Source organism: Oncorhynchus clarkii, chromosome 5 (assembly GCF_045791955.1).
Source record: "Oncorhynchus clarkii lewisi isolate Uvic-CL-2024 chromosome 5, UVic_Ocla_1.0, whole genome shotgun sequence".
Classification (NCBI taxonomy): domain Eukaryota; kingdom Metazoa; phylum Chordata; class Actinopteri; order Salmoniformes; family Salmonidae; genus Oncorhynchus; species Oncorhynchus clarkii.
Genome location: NC_092151.1, coordinates 84,901,366 through 84,920,615, shown reverse-complemented (window position 1 = coordinate 84,920,615; position 19,250 = coordinate 84,901,366). Strand labels below are relative to the sequence as shown.

The 19,250-nt window shown below is 44.4% G+C and overlaps 1 protein-coding gene across 18 annotated transcripts in view; it reads right to left on the bottom strand.

Annotated features, from left to right (window-relative positions):
• Window positions 1-19,250, bottom strand: part of LOC139409485 (dedicator of cytokinesis 7) — a 67,553-nt gene that overhangs the window by 9,618 nt on the left and 38,685 nt on the right. For 3 of the 18 annotated variants that reach the window (XM_071154679.1, XM_071154680.1, XM_071154685.1), the window contains exons 19-34: window positions 18,032-18,263; window positions 17,569-17,733; window positions 17,213-17,382; window positions 14,443-14,535; window positions 11,616-11,705; window positions 10,775-10,870; window positions 10,164-10,304; window positions 9,850-9,963; window positions 9,414-9,581; window positions 8,985-9,124; window positions 2,845-3,014; window positions 2,410-2,582; window positions 2,076-2,258; window positions 1,570-1,738; window positions 1,308-1,404; window positions 897-914 (exon numbers count right to left, since the gene is read on the bottom strand). In XM_071154679.1, the coding sequence (XP_071010780.1) occupies window positions 897-914; window positions 1,308-1,404; window positions 1,570-1,738; window positions 2,076-2,258; window positions 2,410-2,582; window positions 2,845-3,014; window positions 8,985-9,124; window positions 9,414-9,581; window positions 9,850-9,963; window positions 10,164-10,304; window positions 10,775-10,870; window positions 11,616-11,705; window positions 14,443-14,535; window positions 17,213-17,382; window positions 17,569-17,733; window positions 18,032-18,263 (2,219 nt within the window). The remainder of the gene's footprint in view (window positions 1-896; window positions 915-1,307; window positions 1,405-1,569; window positions 1,739-2,075; window positions 2,259-2,409; window positions 2,583-2,844; window positions 3,015-8,984; window positions 9,125-9,413; window positions 9,582-9,849; window positions 9,964-10,163; window positions 10,305-10,774; window positions 10,871-11,615; window positions 11,706-14,442; window positions 14,536-17,212; window positions 17,383-17,568; window positions 17,734-18,031; window positions 18,264-19,250) is intronic. The other 15 variants (XM_071154682.1, XM_071154683.1, XM_071154694.1 and 12 more) reach the window with 9 other exon arrangements.

Here is a 19,250-nt window from a genome sequence, read left to right as displayed (position 1 = left end):
TTCACCACAGAGTCCACAGTACACGGTACTCACACGGTTCACCACAGAGTCCACAGTACACGGTTCACCAGTGTCCACAGTACTCACACGGTTCACCACAGAGTCCACAGTACACGGTACTCAAACGGTTCACCACAGAGTCCACAGTACACGGTTCACCAGTGTCCACAGTACACGGTACTCACACGGTTCACCACAGAGTCCACAGAACATGGTAGCTACACACTGCATGAAATGGCATAGCTAGCACACAGAGAGGAGAGCAGGGGACCAGGGGCCCAAACGCACCTCCATCCCTTGCCCCACCAGGGTGGGAGAGAGATAGGCAGCAGAGGGGTAAGGCTGGAGGGGGGTTAGGGCCGGGGGGCACCAGGGGAGAGGGGTAAGGGTAGAGGGGCCACACCAATAGAAGTATACTTTGACCACTTCTCTGTAGTATCTGTATCTTAGTTGACTAATGACATCAGTAGTACAAACGGGTCTGTTTCAGAAGAGACTTCATTTTAAAAGGGGAAAGTACACATGGTGTACAATCTACCTTTTTCTACTGTGTGAATTGTCACAGATTCTAATCATCAGATCATTGAGAACAACTTCACTAACCCTACCAGCTGCGTCAGAATCACACTGATTTCACCCATCTAACCCCAGAATAGGGAAGACAGACACATCAGTCAGGATCCAAAGGAGAAGCACGGCACACTGGTTAAAAGCACAGCAGGCGCACAGCAGGCCCACTGCAGGCACCAGACAGACAAACACCTCAAGCACCTTTACAGGAGAGGTCAGGGTACGGAGGTAATGGGTCAGGGTTCAGGTCACTGAAGCAGCAGGAGGAACTCAAAGCACTGCAGCACACTGACTCCAGGTTGACACCATTCAATACAATACAATACCTGAGTGATCTGTGGCTCCTACAGAGACACAGCACAGAGAACATATGGAGGAATGAGTTAACAGCACAAATCAAAATCACACAGAGACAGAAGAAAAGGCACAGGTGTCTGACAATAATCAACCAAATACAATAGGACCCATTAGCATGCATTCTGTTGTAGAATCAGGAATCAAAAAAAGATGCTCTCTCTCTGTGTGGGCTTGTTCATTTCAATTAGATTCTCGTTTCTTCTAAAGAACCCACTATAGGGCCTGAGTGGATTGTGAGATGGTGACGTATGCATTATCTTGGCCAGAAATGATCATAAGTGTATTGTGACGTCTTGACTTTGACTACATGATGCTGACCAATAGCAGCCTAAACACGTAAACTTTTCTCAAACTCGCACACAGTAAAAAGGTAAGCATACTTGTCCATCCTCTCGCTGTTCTGGCGCCAGTGAGTCATGTCTTTCCTCCAGCGTAGGTTCTCCTGGCTGCCAAAGGCACTGCCTGATGGACTCCTCTCTGCAGGAGAGGGGAATAGGAGAAAGGAAGAGCAAGGTGGAGGGAGAGGAGAAAGAGAAAGTGGAAGGAGAGGGAGGGAAAGGGCAAGATAAGTTAAGGGGAGAGATGGAATGGTCATTTTAAGATCACTTTTCCCAACACGTGTGTGTGTGCGCTCCGTGTTACCTAGTGTACCCAGCTGTCCCCTGCTGCGACGGACCATCTCCTGCCGTGCCCCGATGCTCCCCAGTATGGCCTCCTCCAGCTTGACCTTCATGTCCTTGGACTTCTTGAAGGTTAGGCTGTTCATGCGCTCAAAGGCCTTCTTCCCCTGCATGGTGAACACAACATGGGCCTTTTTCCATGACGAGGATAGAGAAAAGTTACAGGGTTACTGCACCACACCACCAAAACAAAAGAGGTAAGGTGGATCAGAAAAGACAAGAGTAGGTGGAACACTGATGTGGAGTAGTACAGAGGAACGACAGCTCTCATATTTCAAGACCAACTCATTGAACCATTTGAAAGTATTTTCTTTCCATCCAGTCTTATCCAGGGATGAAATAAAGGACTGTCGGTGAGGCAATACACTTGACGTGCTTCTACGGAACTGAGGCATTACACCAGTACTACAAATGACATGAACAAAGTACAACATAAGTCCTTTTGTTGTGCTCCAGGTGCAACGTTACCTTGTACTCGAAACAGGAGACACATAGGTAGAGCATGTCCAGCAGACGATTGAGCTGGGAGACAGACAGGTCAGAGAACCACTTCTGTAGGACACACTCATCAGCATTCTTCAGAACCCACAACAGACAGATCAACAGGCTGCGGCTGGACTCTCCTGAGAAAGTGCCATGCTGACGGCTGGCCTGGGGGGGGGGGGGGGGAGTATTGAGAGAGAGAGAAAAAAGGAAAGTGAAAAAAATTGAGAAAATAAAGAGGGAGAACGAGAGAGACTCAGGAAGAGGAAACAGGGAGAAAGTTGGAACAAGGAGGAAGGGATGAAAGATAGTTAGTTACCTGTGGGTTGAGCAGGAAGCTGCTGGGACGAGATATCGGAGCAGAAGTCCCTGCTATTGCCATGGCAACGGTCTGACTGATCATGCTGTTGCCGTCCTCTCCAGACTCGTCCCCCCCGGCCCCACCCGCGGCCCCCTGAGCACCGCCGGGACGACCCCACTGGTTATGGGACTCTAGAGGAGAGAAACCAATCAGAATCGACCAGCACAAAACAAAATCACTATTGGGACACTATTGGCACTTTAGACTCGCAGACAGTGTTTAATGTTTTTCAATGTGCTTTTCCTGAGAAGCACCTGAACCAGTGTGATGTCCATAGATTTATAAAACCATTTAATCTTCCTTTAAATATTAACCACAGACCATTCAAGTCTGGAAAAACTCCACATAACTACTGCCTAACCCTGGAGGGCTACATTTAGTATGTAGACTTGCCTGTGAAGTCGTGAAGCTGGGGAAGTGTTTCCATGACGATGCCGATGAGCGGCAGGTAGAGCGTGGCGACGCGGGCCTTGACCTCGGGGTCAGCGTAGCGGGGGTCGGAGTCATGGCTGGACAGCAGGTTATGTACCACACTGACCACCTTCTTATGTAAGCCAAACATCCTACAGTACAGAGAGAGAGCAGGTGGGAGGGAGTGAGGGAGGGAGGGGGGTTTAAAAGAACCTGTCTCAATAATAGTCCCTTTCAAACTATTTTTGTGAACTCAGTGACGTTCGTAAAAATTTTGCTGCAGTGTGAACTAGGGCTGTGGCGGTCATGAAAATGTCAGCCGGTGATTGTCAAGCAAATATTGACCGTTTATTAACGTAAAGACATTAAGCATCTCCTGGCTTCCACACATAGCATACAAGCCACTGATGCAGACTTTGGAACATCTACATGAATTTAAATTTCTTTATTTAATATATATATATATATAAAATCCATGTAATTTAGCCTACACCATCACAATAAATCCATGATTTATTTTAGACAGGTCTATAGAAACATGATATGAAGAGAATGTAGTTTATTTTAGAAGAACAGAATAGCATAGTCTGTGTTGTCCTGATCTGGCCATGCCAAATGGCTGTGGGCAACACTAGTTCATTTAGCAGACAAGATTTTCTTAGTATTCCATGGCATTATTTTATAGTAAGAACACAATTGAACATAGATGAATAAAATAAAGGATATTTTCTCCAAACGATTTGAGGTGATGAGCGGTGAACAAAGAAACAGCTACTCCGATATGCTTCATTTAGAATTATTTATGTAACTTTAGTTGTGATACAAATGTTGGGCTATATGGTTAGATAATATGACAAGAACTTGATAATACCTCGAATTTCCCAGCGGCATCCCCTTTGTGTGCCGGTAATGCACCCAAACATTCCCATCTCCCGGCTGTGTGCTCCGAAGCACCTCTCACTCACATGGCTCTCAGTCACATGATCGGGTCTTTCTCACAGGCTACAAGTGAAGACCGACACGTCGGGGACGCAACTGCGCATCCTTATCCAATTCCGAGGTGCATATTGAAGATATTGGAAGAACTGTCCATATTTACTTTTCATCAGCCAACAAGATGAGTAGCTCTAATGAACAGCCAAAGCACTAGTCTATGTCAATCTACTATCCCCCATAGTACAAGAGCTGACCCATTCTAGTCGGTGAGAGAAATAAATATTCCAAACATAGTCTGGGACAGTTGTGGGATACGACAGGTCCCAAATTAATACAGACATTAGCTTAGGCCCTTTAGTTTAAAATGTTAAACTATTAGGCTATTTATATATATTATAAAGAACAGCAATGTGCACACGGCAGTAGGCTATAAGCACAAATGTTCCATTAGCAGGAAAACCCCATTCTCAAAAGTGACCACAAATGTGATTATGCATGAAATACTTTTATTATAAAGATGCCTTTTGATGGTGAAAATGACCGTCCCCAAACTTCAAACTCAGCTCTACGTATGTATGCCAGTTAAACTCGGAGCGGATTAATGCGCTTAATTTCAATAAGTTATTTGGCCACTAGTTGTGATACAAACATTCTCAAAACATATAGGCCTATGGGCTAGGCTACATGAGGTGTGCGTCTATGATTTGAAAAAGTAGCAAAAAAGCATGAACCGTTTCTTGGCTTACTGCACACAAGCTGGGCATCAAGTGATATGCTAATATTGTCACCCACCAGACTATTCTTGATTTAATCTGGTCTTTACATATACTAAATAATATACAGTTGAAATCGGAAGTACACTTACAGTGAGGGAAAAAAGTATTTGATCCCCTGCTGATTTTGTACGTTTGCCCACTGACAAAGAAATGATCAGTCTATAATTTTAATGGTAGGTTTATTTGAACAGTGAGAGACAGAATAACAACAAAATTCAGAAAAACGCTTGTCAAAAATGTTATAAATTGATTTGCATTTTAATGAGGGAAATAAGTATTTGACCCCCTCTTAATCAGAAAGATTTCTGGCTCCCAGGTGTCTTTCATACAGGTAACTAGCTGAGATTAGGAGCACACTCTTAAAGGGAGTGCTCCTAATCTCAGCTTGTTACCTGTATAAAAGAAACCTGTCCACAGAAGCAATCAATCAATCAATCAGATTCCAAACTCTCCACCATGGCCAAGACCAAAGAGCTCTCCAAGGATGTCAGGGACAAGATTGTAGACCTACACAAGGCTGGAATGGGCTACAAGACCATCGCCAAGCAGCTTGGTGAGAAGGTGACAACAGTTGGTGCGATTATTCGCAAATGGAAGAAACACAAAAGAACTGTCAATCTTCCTCTTCCGCCTGGGGCTCCATGCAAGATCTCACCTCGTGGAGTTGCAATGATCATGAGAATGGTGAGGAATCAGCCCATAACTACACGGGAGGATCTTGTCAATGATCTCAAGGCAGCTGTGACCATAGTCACCAAGAAAACAATTGGTAACACACTACGCCGTGAAATCCTGCAGCGCCCGCAAGGTCCCCCTGCCCAAGAAAGCACATATACATGCCCGTCTGAAGTTTGCCAATGAACATCTGAATGATTCAGAGGACAACTGGGTGAAAGTGTTGTGGTCAGATGAGATCAAAATGGAGCTCTTTGGCATCAACTCAACATGTTTGGAGGAGGAGCAATGCTGCCTATGACCTTTATTTAACTAGGCAAGTCAGTTAAGAACAAATTCTTATTTTCAATGACGGCCTAGTGGGTTAACTGCCTGTTCAGGGGCAGAATGACAGATTTGTACCTTGTCAGCTTGGGGATTTGAACTTGCAACCTTTTGGTTACTAGTCCAACGCTCTAACCACTAGGCTACCCTGACACCCAAATATTGGGTGAGAACCTCCTTCCCTCAGCCAGGGCATTGAAAATGGGTATTCCAGCATGACAATGACCCAAAACACACGGCCAAGGCAACAAAGGAGTGACTCAAGAAGAAGCACATTAAGGTCCTGGAGTGGCCTAGCCAGTCTCCAGACCTTATTAATCCCATAGAAAATCTGTGGAGGGAGCTGAAGGTTCAAGTTGCCAAACGTCAGCCTCGAAACCTTAATGACTTGGAGAAGATCTGCAAAGAGGAGTGGGACAAAATCCCTCCTGAGATGTGTGCAAACCTGGTGGCCAACTACAAGAAACGTCTGACCTCTGTGATTGCCAACAAGGGTTTTGCCACCAAATCAATTTATAACATTTTTGACATGGTTTTTCTGGATTTTTTGTTGTTGTTACTCTTTCACTGTCTTTCACTGTTCAAATAAACCTACCATTAAAATTAGACTGATCATTTCTTTATCAGTGGGCAAACGTACAAAATCAGCAGGGGATCAAATACTGTTTTCCCTCACTGTCGGTTGGAGAATTTTCAACCACTCCACAAATGTCTTATTAACAAACTATAGTTTTGGAAAGTCGGTTAGGACATCTACTTTGTCCATGACAAGTCATTTTTCCAACAATTGTTTACAGACAGATTATTTCACTTATAATTCCCTGTATCACAATTCCAGTGGGTCAGAAGTTTACACACACTAAGTTGACTGTGCCTTTAAACAGCTTGGAAAATTCCAGAAAATGAGTCAATTGGAGGTGTACCTGTGGATGCATTTCAGAACAACAGCAAAGAATCTTGTGAAGATGCTGGAGGAAACAGGTAGAAAAGTATCTATATCCACAGTAAAACGAGTCCTATATCGACATAACCTGAAAAGCCGCTCAGCAAGGAAGAAGCCACTGCTTAAAAAACGCCGTAAAAAAGCCAGACTACAGTTTGCAACTGCACATGGGGGCAAAGATTGTAGTTTTTGGAGAAATGTCCTCTGGTCTGATGAAACAAAAATAGAACTGTTTGGCCATAATGACCATCTTTATGTTTGGAGGAAAAAGGGGGAGGCATGCAAGCCGAATAACAACATCTTAACCGTGAAGCACGGGGGTGACAGCATCATGTTATGGGGGTGCTTTGCTGCAGGAGGGACTGGTGCACTTCACAAAATAGATGGCATCATGAAGGTGGAAAATTATGTGGATATATTGAAGCAACATCTCAAGAAATCAGTCAGAAAGCTCAAGCTTGGTCGCAAATGGGTCTTCCAAATGGACAATGACACCAAGCACACTTCCAAAGGACAACAAAGTCAATATTTTGGAGTGGCCATCACAAAGCTCTGACCTCAATCCTATAGAAGATTTGTGGGCAGAACTGAAAAAGTGTGTGTGAGCAAGGAGGCCTACACACCTGACTCAGTTACATCAGCTCTGTCATGTGGAATGGGTCAAAATTCACCCAACTTATTGTGGGAAGCTTGTGGAAGGCTACCTGAAACGTTTGACCGAAATTAAACAATTTAAAGGCAATGCTATCATATACTAATTGAGTGTATGCAAACTTCTGACCCACTGGGAATGTGATGAAAGGAATAAAAGCTGAAATAAATAATTCTCTCTACTATTATTCTGACATTACACATTCTTAAAATAAAGTGGTGATCCTAACCTAATTTTTACGAGGATTAAATGTCAAGAATTGTGAAAAACGAATGGAAGACGCTTTTTCCGTGGTTCATTTTCATGCCAGCCAGGTAGACTAAACTCCTGTTTTAAAGATAAATAATGTGTTTAATATTAGGAAAGTTGAGAAATAAATATAGTAGGCTTAGCCTATAGAAAGCTGATGGGCTCCTCCTCTTCTTAGTAGAGGCCATCACTCAGTTTTCTCAAGCAATTCCATAGCCTATAGAAATGTTGCGCAACATGAGCTTTCATGAAGTCTTTGATTCGATTTTCAATTACACTTGCATTGATGTCAGAGTGACAATATAGTGCTGAGTACCAGGCAATTAGCACATTTGGTAGGCTTGGAGAAGCCTAATTAAAGTGACTAAACGATCACATGGAATTTGACTGCCTCCATGACTCATGACTGCCGGTGTGGCGGTAATACAGTTACTGTAACAGCCCTAGTGTGAACACTCCAAAGGAACTCCGGCCCCTCAAAAGAGCCCCTGAAGCGAAACGAACTGAGACCATCTCGAGAGGGGGTCTGAGTTCGGTATGCTTGAATTCTGTGGCCCGGTAACCTTTTGTAGGGCAATGTGAACACAAAGCTCCCTAGGTTCGCTTGTCATTATTCCCGCTCTACACACTAGACTACTGCAACACCGTTTCCCCTGTCATAACCTCTCACATTGGTGCAACAAAAGACAAAATTATGATGCGCAGGTTCACTTATAAAACGTGCTGGATATTAGCGATTGTCAAGGATGCACAGAAAATCCTAAATGTGTGGAGTTTTTAGTTTAGATTATTTGTTTGTATTAAGTGATCTATAGGGGTTTGAATAGTAGCGTGAGAAGATAACAGGGTTGGTGAGAATCACAACATACAGTAGAACCTCCATTCTAGCTCTTAAAGGGGCAGCAGCTTACATTGGGTGTTCAATTTTCAATTACAGCATTATTTAATCTGCAGTCATTCTTCTGCTATTTATTCTGTTTCCAATAATATTTACATGTTAATAGTATCTTCTGATTGCATTTAGTTAAAAGATGACACAATAATTGTAATCTTTTAGCTTCCAAAATGTAGGTAGGCATACAGTATATCTAGCTGTCCAATAACATATTCTGATGAAATGGCTTGTCCTGCACTTTATAAAAACCCACAGGGCATTGAGTGAAAGTTGGAAAAAGATCTGGGTTCCTTTCTAAACACAGCATTGTGAATGTGAAGAACACAGATCACACAATAGGTGAAGTGACCTGGAAAAAGAGTCGAGTCCTTATTCCAAGGCAAGAGCAGTGTGAAGACAACGACAACAGAGCTCTTTTGCTTCTTTTTTTTTTTTTACCCAATTCACTTTAGAGGACTGACATTGGTTATTTTAAAGAGGACTACATGTAAAAACACCCTTAAAATGTACTGACCATAAGCCTTGAGAGGGTTGAACAAGAAAGAGGGGTCAAATGACCTAAGCCGTCACACAAACACAGTAACACATTGAGAGGGTAGAGAGACAGAAACAGACATGCGGGGCAAATGACAATCTCTCTCTGTCACAAACACATTAACTCAGTGTACTGACCCTTCGGCCTCTGGGTCCAGGATGACAGCCAGCTCAGACAGCACCAGTCCAGCCAGGTAGTGCTGCTCTCTGAAGGGAACAGACAGCTCAAACATGTTGGCTATCTTCTGGTCCTGCGCATGGGTAGAGAAGCCTGAGCTCTGTAGAGATGGAAAGAGGTAGGGAGAGATGGAAAGAGGTAGGGAGAGATGGAAAGAGGTAGGGAGAGATGGAAAGAGGTAGGGAGAGATGGAAAGAGGTAGGGAGAGATGGAAAGAGGTAGGGAGAGATGGAAAGAGGTAGGGAGAGATAGAAAGAGGTAGGGAAAGATAGACGAGCAGGGGATGATTCAGGGACATTTTCCACACACCTCATACTCATCCAGATAGGATGTGTGTGTATCCGGTGAGTCTGTGTGTGTGTAGCGTGCATGTACTGTGCATATCTGACCTGCGAGGTTGCGGAGGACACGCTGGGAGATGGCGAGGCGGGGGGCGTGAGCAGGCTGCAGGGCAGGTTAAGGGTGACATAGTGCTCGTGGCTGCAGACGATCCTCAGTAAGTCCAGCCTCAGAGACTCCAGAGTGGGGTTCTGCAGCATGTACAGCTTAGTGGAGACCTGTGGACACATGGAATGGTCTCTAGAAAACTGCCCAAAACAGGGTTCGATGGAAAGTCCCTGTTGAGGCCGTTTACTCCCAAGTGATACCCAATAGTAATGAGCAGGACAGAGTACTGTTGTGGTTAAAGTAATGCACACAAAGTCCAAAATCTATCATAGTGGTTTCAACACAAGCCTTTCAAATTAAAGTCAATTCTGCAGGGATGTGGTCATTGAGGTGCTGTTATGTTGGGGTGCTAAAGCAGTTTGTTCCCTCTCCCAGTACCTGTTTCCAGTAGGTCTTTATGAGGGAGAAGACGAAGCCTCGGTCCATGACAGACAGCAGGTCATTCAGGAAGAAGGCCAGGCTAGTGTTAAGACGCTCCACCAGCTCCAGGTCCTGATTGAACAGAAACACAGGGTCAGAGGTCAGGTTTGAGTCTACAGAGCGCTACCCACTCTGGTATACATAGAACCCGATAAGGTTCATTCAGACCATTCACTGTATTGGAAGTATCTGTGTGGTTAATGGAATTAAAACATGCTGTGTTGATGTAGGCCACATCTTTATTGTCCCTGTGTGTCCCCGTGACAACGTACCTTCTGAAAGCGTGAGACAATGTCCCCAGCAATGGTGCTGACCAGGGCTGTGATGTCATCCATGAAGCGCTCGGGGAAACGGTTCTTCCTGGGCGACTCCAGCCGGTCGGTGAAGTACAGGTGATGGATGATGCTCTTCACCTGGGGGAGTGAGGTCATCAAGGTGAGACAGGGCCCAACACGTAGTGGTAGTCATGGGTCCTCACTATCTGCCCAAGTTGCAAAGTCGGAAGCCCTGCCCAGTCCTACAATCTCTTCTTAAAATCTGATTTTAAACCGAACTCCAATCACACTGCTAACCTTATGCCTTACCCTAAATTTAAATTAAAACCAATCATGTTTTGTTTTCATAAATGTTTCTGATAAAGCCAAATGTTTTACTTTGCAGCTTGGCCATGTAGTGGGAATCATAGTTATGGTGCCAGGATGAAAAGCACGACAGTGAACCCTTGTCACACTATCCTGCCAACCTGAACCATACGGTCTTTATCTGGATATGTACTTATCACATAGTCCTTTCCAACACGGCTCCAGCAACTATGGTGGACATGTAACCAGGCCACAGCGATACGGCTCGGCAGTGTGAAACTGTGTGTAGTGTTTTGTCTTACCATGAGCTCGAAGAAGAACCAGGCCTGTTGGAGAGCTCCCTCTCTGACGCTGCCACTGCTCACCACCCACTGTAGTGCCAGTTCCTCATGGAACAACTGTGACACAGAGACACACGGACCAGACAGTCAGACAGGCGTAGTACAGCACATCAGACCTGGTTCAACCTGGCCCGGATTTAGTTGGTCACTGCAATGGAACCAAAAACACCTTGACCCAGGCAGGTGGTCCTTCTTACAACTGAGCACCGAGAGACATTCTACTGCATCACAATCTAGGATTATATAAACACTGTACTATGTGCCGAAATACACAATCATTCTCAATACAGGGGTTCCCTAAACTTTCTCCCTTAATTTATTTAACCTTTAATTAACTATGATGATATCTATAATATTAGTACTATAGAATGACTACAATTATAGAGTCAATAGAGTGTTTAAATTAAATCTTGCAGACAGCTTTTGAGCGTAAGACGGTTAGGGAACCCCTGATCTTATTGTACATATGCCATATTTACTCAACAATCCACTTGGTGTGTCTGGTGGTAACACTGAAAATGGAGGCTTCATTCAAATACAAACATCAAGTGAGTGCCATTTACCTGAACAGGGATAACAGTGCTACAGTTAGTGCCTGGTACGCCACACACACCTCCTGTGCAATACTGTCAACATCACACTTCAAATCACAGCCAAGAGGCGGGACATCTACACTACATCCAACAACCACCAAATACACAATCCAATCAAGAGGCACACATCCACAGACATACACATAAACAGGCGAATAAGGTGAGGGGGCTCCGTATGGCTCTTCCCCCGTGTAGACAGTGGCTGGTACCTTTTTGGTGGGTAACCGTCCTGTTAAAGTTTGCAAGAAACTGGTGCTCTCAGTGTGCGAAGACATGCGGTTGCCACAGCGCTCCATGGCCTATGGGTGGGATGGATGGGATGTGACAACAACAACAGGTTATTGAGGGGCTACGGTTATAGCTGTAGCACCTAGCAGAATTACACACACAGTTAACAAACATAAACACAAACAACAATCACACAAATACACAAAACAGCCCTCATCATATAACCTTAACTACAGTTCCACAGTTACAGAATGCCTGAGTTCCCTCATATTTATCCTTCTTCTTACACACATAATCTGATATATCTTTTACACAGAAACGCCCCTTATGCCTCTAGATATGCAGTTTGTAGACAGTATCAACCTGTGGAAAAAATACCTCTGCGAACAACTTACCTCAGTTAAATAAATGAATTTGACTGAATCTTTGGCCATGACTAGAGCCACAAACTAGCCTTTATGACAACCAATGAGGACAGCCATCGTCACAACACAACACCAAGACAGGAAAAGAAGATGACAAAGTTCTCAAGGGGGCAAACACATTAAACCAACACATAATACAGCCACATACCCCCAGCAGACCCCCCACATACACACTTAGGGCTGGGCGATATGGCCTAAAAAGCATCTAGATTTGTTCTCATTTATGGCCAATTCACAACATCTAGATTTTGTCATTGTTTTCTCTAAATGAGCTTTGATGCACAATTAAAAAGGTCAAATACACTGACAGTCAGCATTAATCTAATGAATTCAGGACTTCTGAAATTATACATAGGCTAAATGTACACCTTCCACAACCATAAGACCCACTAATAATTTAATCTAAATAGTTTAACCTGCTTTGTTGCAATAATCACTGATCTGGGTTTCAAGTCTTCAAGTCAAGTCTAGTCTTTTGTTACAATGTAACCAGAAACATGCACATTCACTAATAACTTATAGCAGGCATTATAGCAAATTAACACAGGTCTCATAAACAAATCTCTCAAGCACAAGCCCACGTGTAAGTGACTAGCCAGCTAATTGTTATATTTCAGGTTCAGCCAACATGGATCTCTTTACTAACAAGGTAAAAAAGTTGACCTTTGTCTGTCTCCAAGTGTTTGAAAAGCACGCTAGCTGAACACTTTGTTCAGATGTTGAAATCAAGTGGCCTACGTTATTTCTCAGAATGAGAACGAGTTGCCAATTCCTTATGTAATTATGTTTTATGCTTATTGCACATTTATAAAACACAGACTTGACAGCTATTATAACAGTCTTTGGCTAAAATGCTGCTAGCGGTACAACAAACTGAGCATACATTTTCCAGAATCTATTTTTATTTATACTCCCATTTCAGTAGTGTCTGCTCTGCGCACAATTTGAGTCGTTGAGACATAAAAAGGGTTAACTTCTCTATTACAGTAAATGAATGTCTCAATGTTCATATGACCGATTCGGTTGGACCAAACATCAAATCCGAATAGCGAGTTGAAACCACTTGACAGAGAGGAAGTGATCTCATCTCTGTTGTTGTAAGTGGCAGGGGCTTGGTGTGTGTGTGTGTGTATACATTGAAAGGTGCACACACCCTACAGTCATTGCACACAGCACAGAAGGAGCGAAGGAGACAAGACCAAAAAGACAACATGAGACAGACAACCACACACACACACTCCCAAACCCACCCAACACACCACCACATGCAGCAGTATCCCACATCATGGCGAACCCACGTGGTGAATGAGATTAATAGCAGCAGGAGGTCATGCATGGGTTCAAATGATCATGGTTAAGAAGAGGAAACAGGACAGGGAATGAGAGGGTGAAGTCAGCAAATGAAAACTGGGAAATTAAGTTAGTGGTGCTAGCCTCTGAACCGCCAATTAAATAAAAAATACAAAAAAGGCAAGTATGAGAAAAGAAAAATAGTTTTAAATTGAGACGTGTAGAGGTGAGTCTTGGCTAGAGGTTCACTGCAACACCTCTCCTGCACTGGGGGTGTTACAGGGTGAAGAGAAATGAGGGGCGGCCCTGTGCACTTGTTTGACATGACTTCAAGTGGTTACTGACAACTCTACAACTTCAGAGTGGGCATAGATTTCTCTTCTCCAACCAACTGGACAGAGGTAAAAACTAGAAAGGTGACAAGTGAGAGAACTAAAGATGGCGGTTAAGGGTTCATGGAGGAAGCTGTGACTTCCTAAGTCTGGTGGTGCATGTAGGTGAGTGGTGGTTAAGAAAGGTAGGGAGCGAGGGGTGGTGCATGTAGGTGAATAGTGGTTAAGAAAGGTAGGGAGCGAGGGGTGGTGCATGTAGGTGAGTGGTGGTTAAGAAAGGTAGGGAGCGAGGGGTGGTGCATGTAGGTGAATAGTGGTTAAGAAAGGTAGGGAGCGAGGGGTGGTGGAGGTTGGGGTTAACGAGGGTAGGGAGTGAGGGGGGGGTTTATGTTGGGGGTTAAGAAGGGTAGGTGGAGGTTGGGGTTAACGAGGGTAGGGAGTGAGGGGTGGTGGAGGTTTAGAAGGGTAGGGGGTGAGGGGTGGTGGAGGTTGGGTTTAAGAAGGGTAGGGGTGAGGGGTGGTGGGGGTTGGGGTTAAGAAGGGTAGGGGATGAGGGGTGGTGGAGGTTGATGTTAAACAGGGTAGGGTGTGAGAGGTAGTGGAGGTTGGCGTTAAAGAGGGTAGGGTGTGAGGGGTGGTGGAGGTTGGCGTTAAGAAGGGTAGGAGTGAGGGGTGGTGGAGGTTGGGGTTAAGAAGGGTAGGGGGTGAGGGGTGGTGGAGGTTGGTGTTAAAGAGGGTAGGTTCTGTTGTTGTTGAAGCACCTGCATGGTGTCAGTATCAGAGACAGGGCTGGATCCCCAGGGGGTGCTCTTACACCCCATGGTGTGCACCCAGGAGTTGGAGCGGTCTAGACCCTGAGAGGTCAGGGAGTCGCAGGTCAAAGGGCACAGGGCAGGCAGGAGCAAGGGAACAACGAGCGAGAGGACGGAGCAGCACAGGGGAGGAGAGAACAGCATAGAGGTTTAAAGGTTAAGAGGGTTGAACCGTAAGCAGCAATGAGGAATAATATAGTTAGCTTGTTAAAGATCCCTAATCATTTCATTTACAACTCCCTGGTTCACAAAAACAGCAATGCATGAACAGATTAGATAGCATATCCCATCATGACAATCTGCACCCCTCCCTTTGTTCAAAGAAAAGAGAGGGCTGGTTTAGTATCATCATTCATCAGACAGGGAAAACCATAGAAATATAATTAAAGTAATGACTAGAGCATGTATCCCCATTCAAGTCTATGTGCCATGATGGGTGGCAATTTTATTTCTATGGGCCAGCATCCATCCCAAGCATCACATTAGACCAGACCATTCAGAAAGACAGGAGTGTCCATCACTCACTCATCTGTCAAGTACTTTTGGGGTAGCGAATCAACAAGTCATTTGATCGGGGGTAGCGAATCAACAAGTCATTTGATCGGGGGTACCGAATCAACAAGTCATTTGATCGGGGTAACGAATCAACAAGTCATTTGATCAGGGGTAGCGAATCAACAAGTCATTTGATCGGGGTACCGAATCAACAAGTCATTTGATCGGGGTACCGAATCAACAAGTCATTTGATCGGGGTAGCGAATCAACAAGTCATTTGATCGGGGTAGCGAATCAACAAGTCATTTGATCGGGGTAGCGAATCAACAAGTCATTTGATCGGGGTTAGCGAATCAACAAGTCATTTGATCGGGGTACCGAATCAACAAGTAATTTGATCGGGGTACCGAATCAACAAGTCAGTTGATCGGGGTAGTGAATCAACAAGTCATTTGATCGGGGTTAGCGAATCAACAAGTCATTTGATCGGGGTACCGAATCAACAAGTCATTTGATCGGGGTAGCGAATCAACAAGTCATTTGATCGGGGTAGCGAATCAACAAGTCATTTGATCGGGGGTAGCGAATCAACAAGTCATTTGATCGGGGTAGCGAATCAACAAGTCATTTGATCGGGGTAGCGAATCAACAAGTCATTTGATCAGGGAACCGAATCAACAAGTCATTTGATCGGGGGTACCGAATCAACAAGTCATTTGATCAGGGAACCGAATCAACAAGTCATTTGATCGGGGTACCGAATCAACAAGTCATTTGATCAGGGAACCGAATCAACAAGTCATTTGATCGGGGTACTGAATCAACAAGTCATTTGATCGGGGTACTGAATCAACAAGTCATTTGATCGGGGTAGCGAATCAACAAGTAATTTGATCGGGGTAGCGAATCAACAAGTCATTTGATCGGGGAACCGAATCAACAAGTCAAAGAAGTCCTTGTTTGTAACTCATTTACAAAGTTAAATCTGCAATACACTTGGCTACATGGGGCTCCAGACTAACGTTTTCCCCTGGTGTTACTGCTGCCATTAACTTTTTCAGTTGTTGACACTAGCCCATGATTTGGTCGCACCCAAAAATATTTTTCAGCAGCATCACGCAATAGGAAAAAAAAGGAGTAGTCATCAAAGAATGTCTTTCACAGTGTTTTATGTAGTCAGACTACTGAGATGATATTCAATAAATACATTTTCATCTAACATGAATCATGCATTCCTGCTTGGACAAGATTTTTTGATATGCAACCTAATCCAGTGATTGCCATGATTTTTGGGTTGAGAATAACCTTTTATGTTATATTTTACTGTCAAAATAGGGCTCCATGAATTTACCTTCATCTTTATGTGCACTAATATTACATACAGGTTTACTTCAATTTGTGCTATTTCACCATCTGAGAAAGTGGAAACTCAAAAAACATTATCTAAATCGCTAACTCTAAATATACCGCTGGTAGCCATTAATTAATCGAACATTAAATTGAAAGTCCTAAAAAAAATGACAAAGGTTGCATCGGTAGTAACCCTTGGTATAATAGCGCACTTGCGATGGCTGATGCGCATTTTGCGAACTCCGTATTTCAAAGCCATATCAGATACCTCGATTGCAAAGCATTGTGCTTTGAGCTCAATATTGAGAGCTGAGAAAACAAAATTATACCTACAGAAAGCTGAGACCCTCCTCTCTTGAACAGTAGTTGCTTCTAAAGTTGTGTTTTTTTATACAATTGCATTTGGAAATGTTACCCAATCAGAACGCATTTTTCGGGGTGCACGAAGGGTAGAGAGAGTGTGAGGGACTCGCTCATTTGGTCTATAGCAGCCGGCCCAAGCAAAACAGGCTCGGCGGTTTCATTACAGGAATCATGAGGATAACGCACTTTCCTGTTTGATCAAATCATGGTTTTATCAGCACAAAAATGGTGAATTGAGGTGACCAGGTAGAATTGTGCAGATTGCACCAGTGCAATCAATTAAACATTTTACTCCACAGCCAAGACAAAGGGTTGTAAAATGCGACTAAATGGTCTGGAGCCCTGCTACCCCTAAATATTGCTCTCCATATAGTATCATTCAGAATAGATTATTCTCTCATTGAAAGTAGAGGTCTAAACCACAGATGCGGAGGACTGACTGTACCCCAAAAGTACTGACAAACAGAACATAATGTATGCCAGAGGTCTGGTCTGTGGGGTGTCTCTTACCTTACTGCCGATGATGGAGCGGACCTCGTCGTCAGGGGACGTGGGTGTTCCGGAGATGTCCGGGTTACTGTTGCTAAGGCTACGGGAGCGGTTGAGGTTTAGGCTAGCTGGTCGCTGGGCTGACCTGGCCATGGTGGCATAGTGGACTGAACCACCCAGACCTCCAGGACCTGAGACAAAAACACACATGGAACAAAACAATGGAAGTCAGGAACGGAGGGTGAGGACACTTGCTGCTCCTGATAAACGCTATTTTCCTAAAGTCGCCTGACGTAGCCAATGGTCTTTATGACCTGGATGTAATGAATTTAACAGAAGTAAAACAGATCGAACGTAAACAAGAACAGACAGTGTACCTGGTGAGGGGAAGTTGGGGTCCATGTTGGGCAGTCTGAAGACGTAGTATATATAAGAGGAGAGCAGACTGTTTCTGCCGTGCATGTCCTGACTGGTGTCTAGGTACTTGTGGAGCCGATTCACTATGGATGCCATCACCTCGAACGAGGCCTGGCCCAGATTCACTATAGACACACAAAGACAGACAGGAACACACATACTTAGGACTAGACGGTACAGTACATCGTAGTAAGAGACAGTACAGTCAGTGGCAGCAATCCCTTGCTGTTTAGTAGTTTAGAATACGTAGTGGTAGGGTTACAAACACAGTTGAGGGGGTTACATTTCTTTCCTTTTAATGCTATTTTTTGGAATTAAATGGAGGGTTATATTATAGTTCACACAAGGCCTAAGTTGTACAGCTAGGCTTAGGTTACACTAGGCTTAGGTTACACTAGGCTTAGGTTAAAGGGGATAGTAAACCTATCTGTCCTGCGATGACGGGCGGCCGCACCACCAGCACCACCAGCTTGTCCAATAGGAGGTGGAGGAATCGGACAATGGGCTCCAGCTGGGAGGAGTTTAGTGCTGCGATGCTGGACTTTAGCTCCGCCTCCAGGTTATTCTCCATGATGCGCACGTCTCCAATCCGCACAGGGAACATGTGCTCGTCCAGGGCATGCACCAACGCAAAGAACTTATCCAGGTACTGGTCCTGGTGGAAGGAGGTAGGAGAGAGAAGGAGGGAGGGAGAGAAGGAGGGAGGGAGGGAGGGAGAGAGGGAGAGAGGGAGAGAGGGAGAGAGGGAGAGAGGGAGAGAGGGAGAGAGGGAGAGAGGGAGGAAAAGGGAGGGAGGAAAAGGAAGGGAGGAATGAAAGGACACAAAGAAAGCCAAGCTTCAATAGAAGGGAAATAAATGTGAGCTCCCACTACACAATGAAAGTGCTATAACTGTGTGCTCTGTGGTCCCAGCCCACGTATAGAGACTACAGTAGAGTTGAGCCCAGCTCAGTCTCATCCACATAGACCAAGTGATTTATGATCACATTAGCACCAGGCTAAGCTGCTGGGAAAACACTCACCCTCTTCAACCCCCCCCCCTCCCTCCTTGGACAGCAAACAGGACAGAGAGATGGAGGGGGCTCTACTAAATAACACAAGTGAAGTTCAACCACTAATGAACTGAGGGACACATTACTCCTCCCACTCTGGGCTAGTCTGTCTGTCTGTGATGGTCTGATATCTAACACAGATACAGCGCACCGGTACGTTTTTCACTCATGTTGGTAGGCTGCTCTGGAAATTTCACTGCAGTGACAGGGGATATTCTGCCATAGGCTCTCCAACCCTGTTCCTGCAGCTACCCAGTGCTTCATTTGGGAAACCAAATGAAACGTCAACAGTAACATGTTTTCACAACAAAGCATACTTCATGAATCTGTTGACAGCCCCTCTGCACGCTGGAGAATGGAATGAAGGAGGGGAGGAGAAAGACATTCACGGCGGTGAGATCTTCTGTAGCTTAAAAAGGTAATGTATCTTTACATTAATTAAGATTTTAAAATGTATATAACTCCTTTTACTAGGCTATTCAAAATCCAATACAAATTCACTATAATTGTACGCTAAATCTGAATTGTTCAAATGAGTGGATTCGGCTTTTTCAGCCACACCCGTTGCGGACAGCTGTATACATTTACGC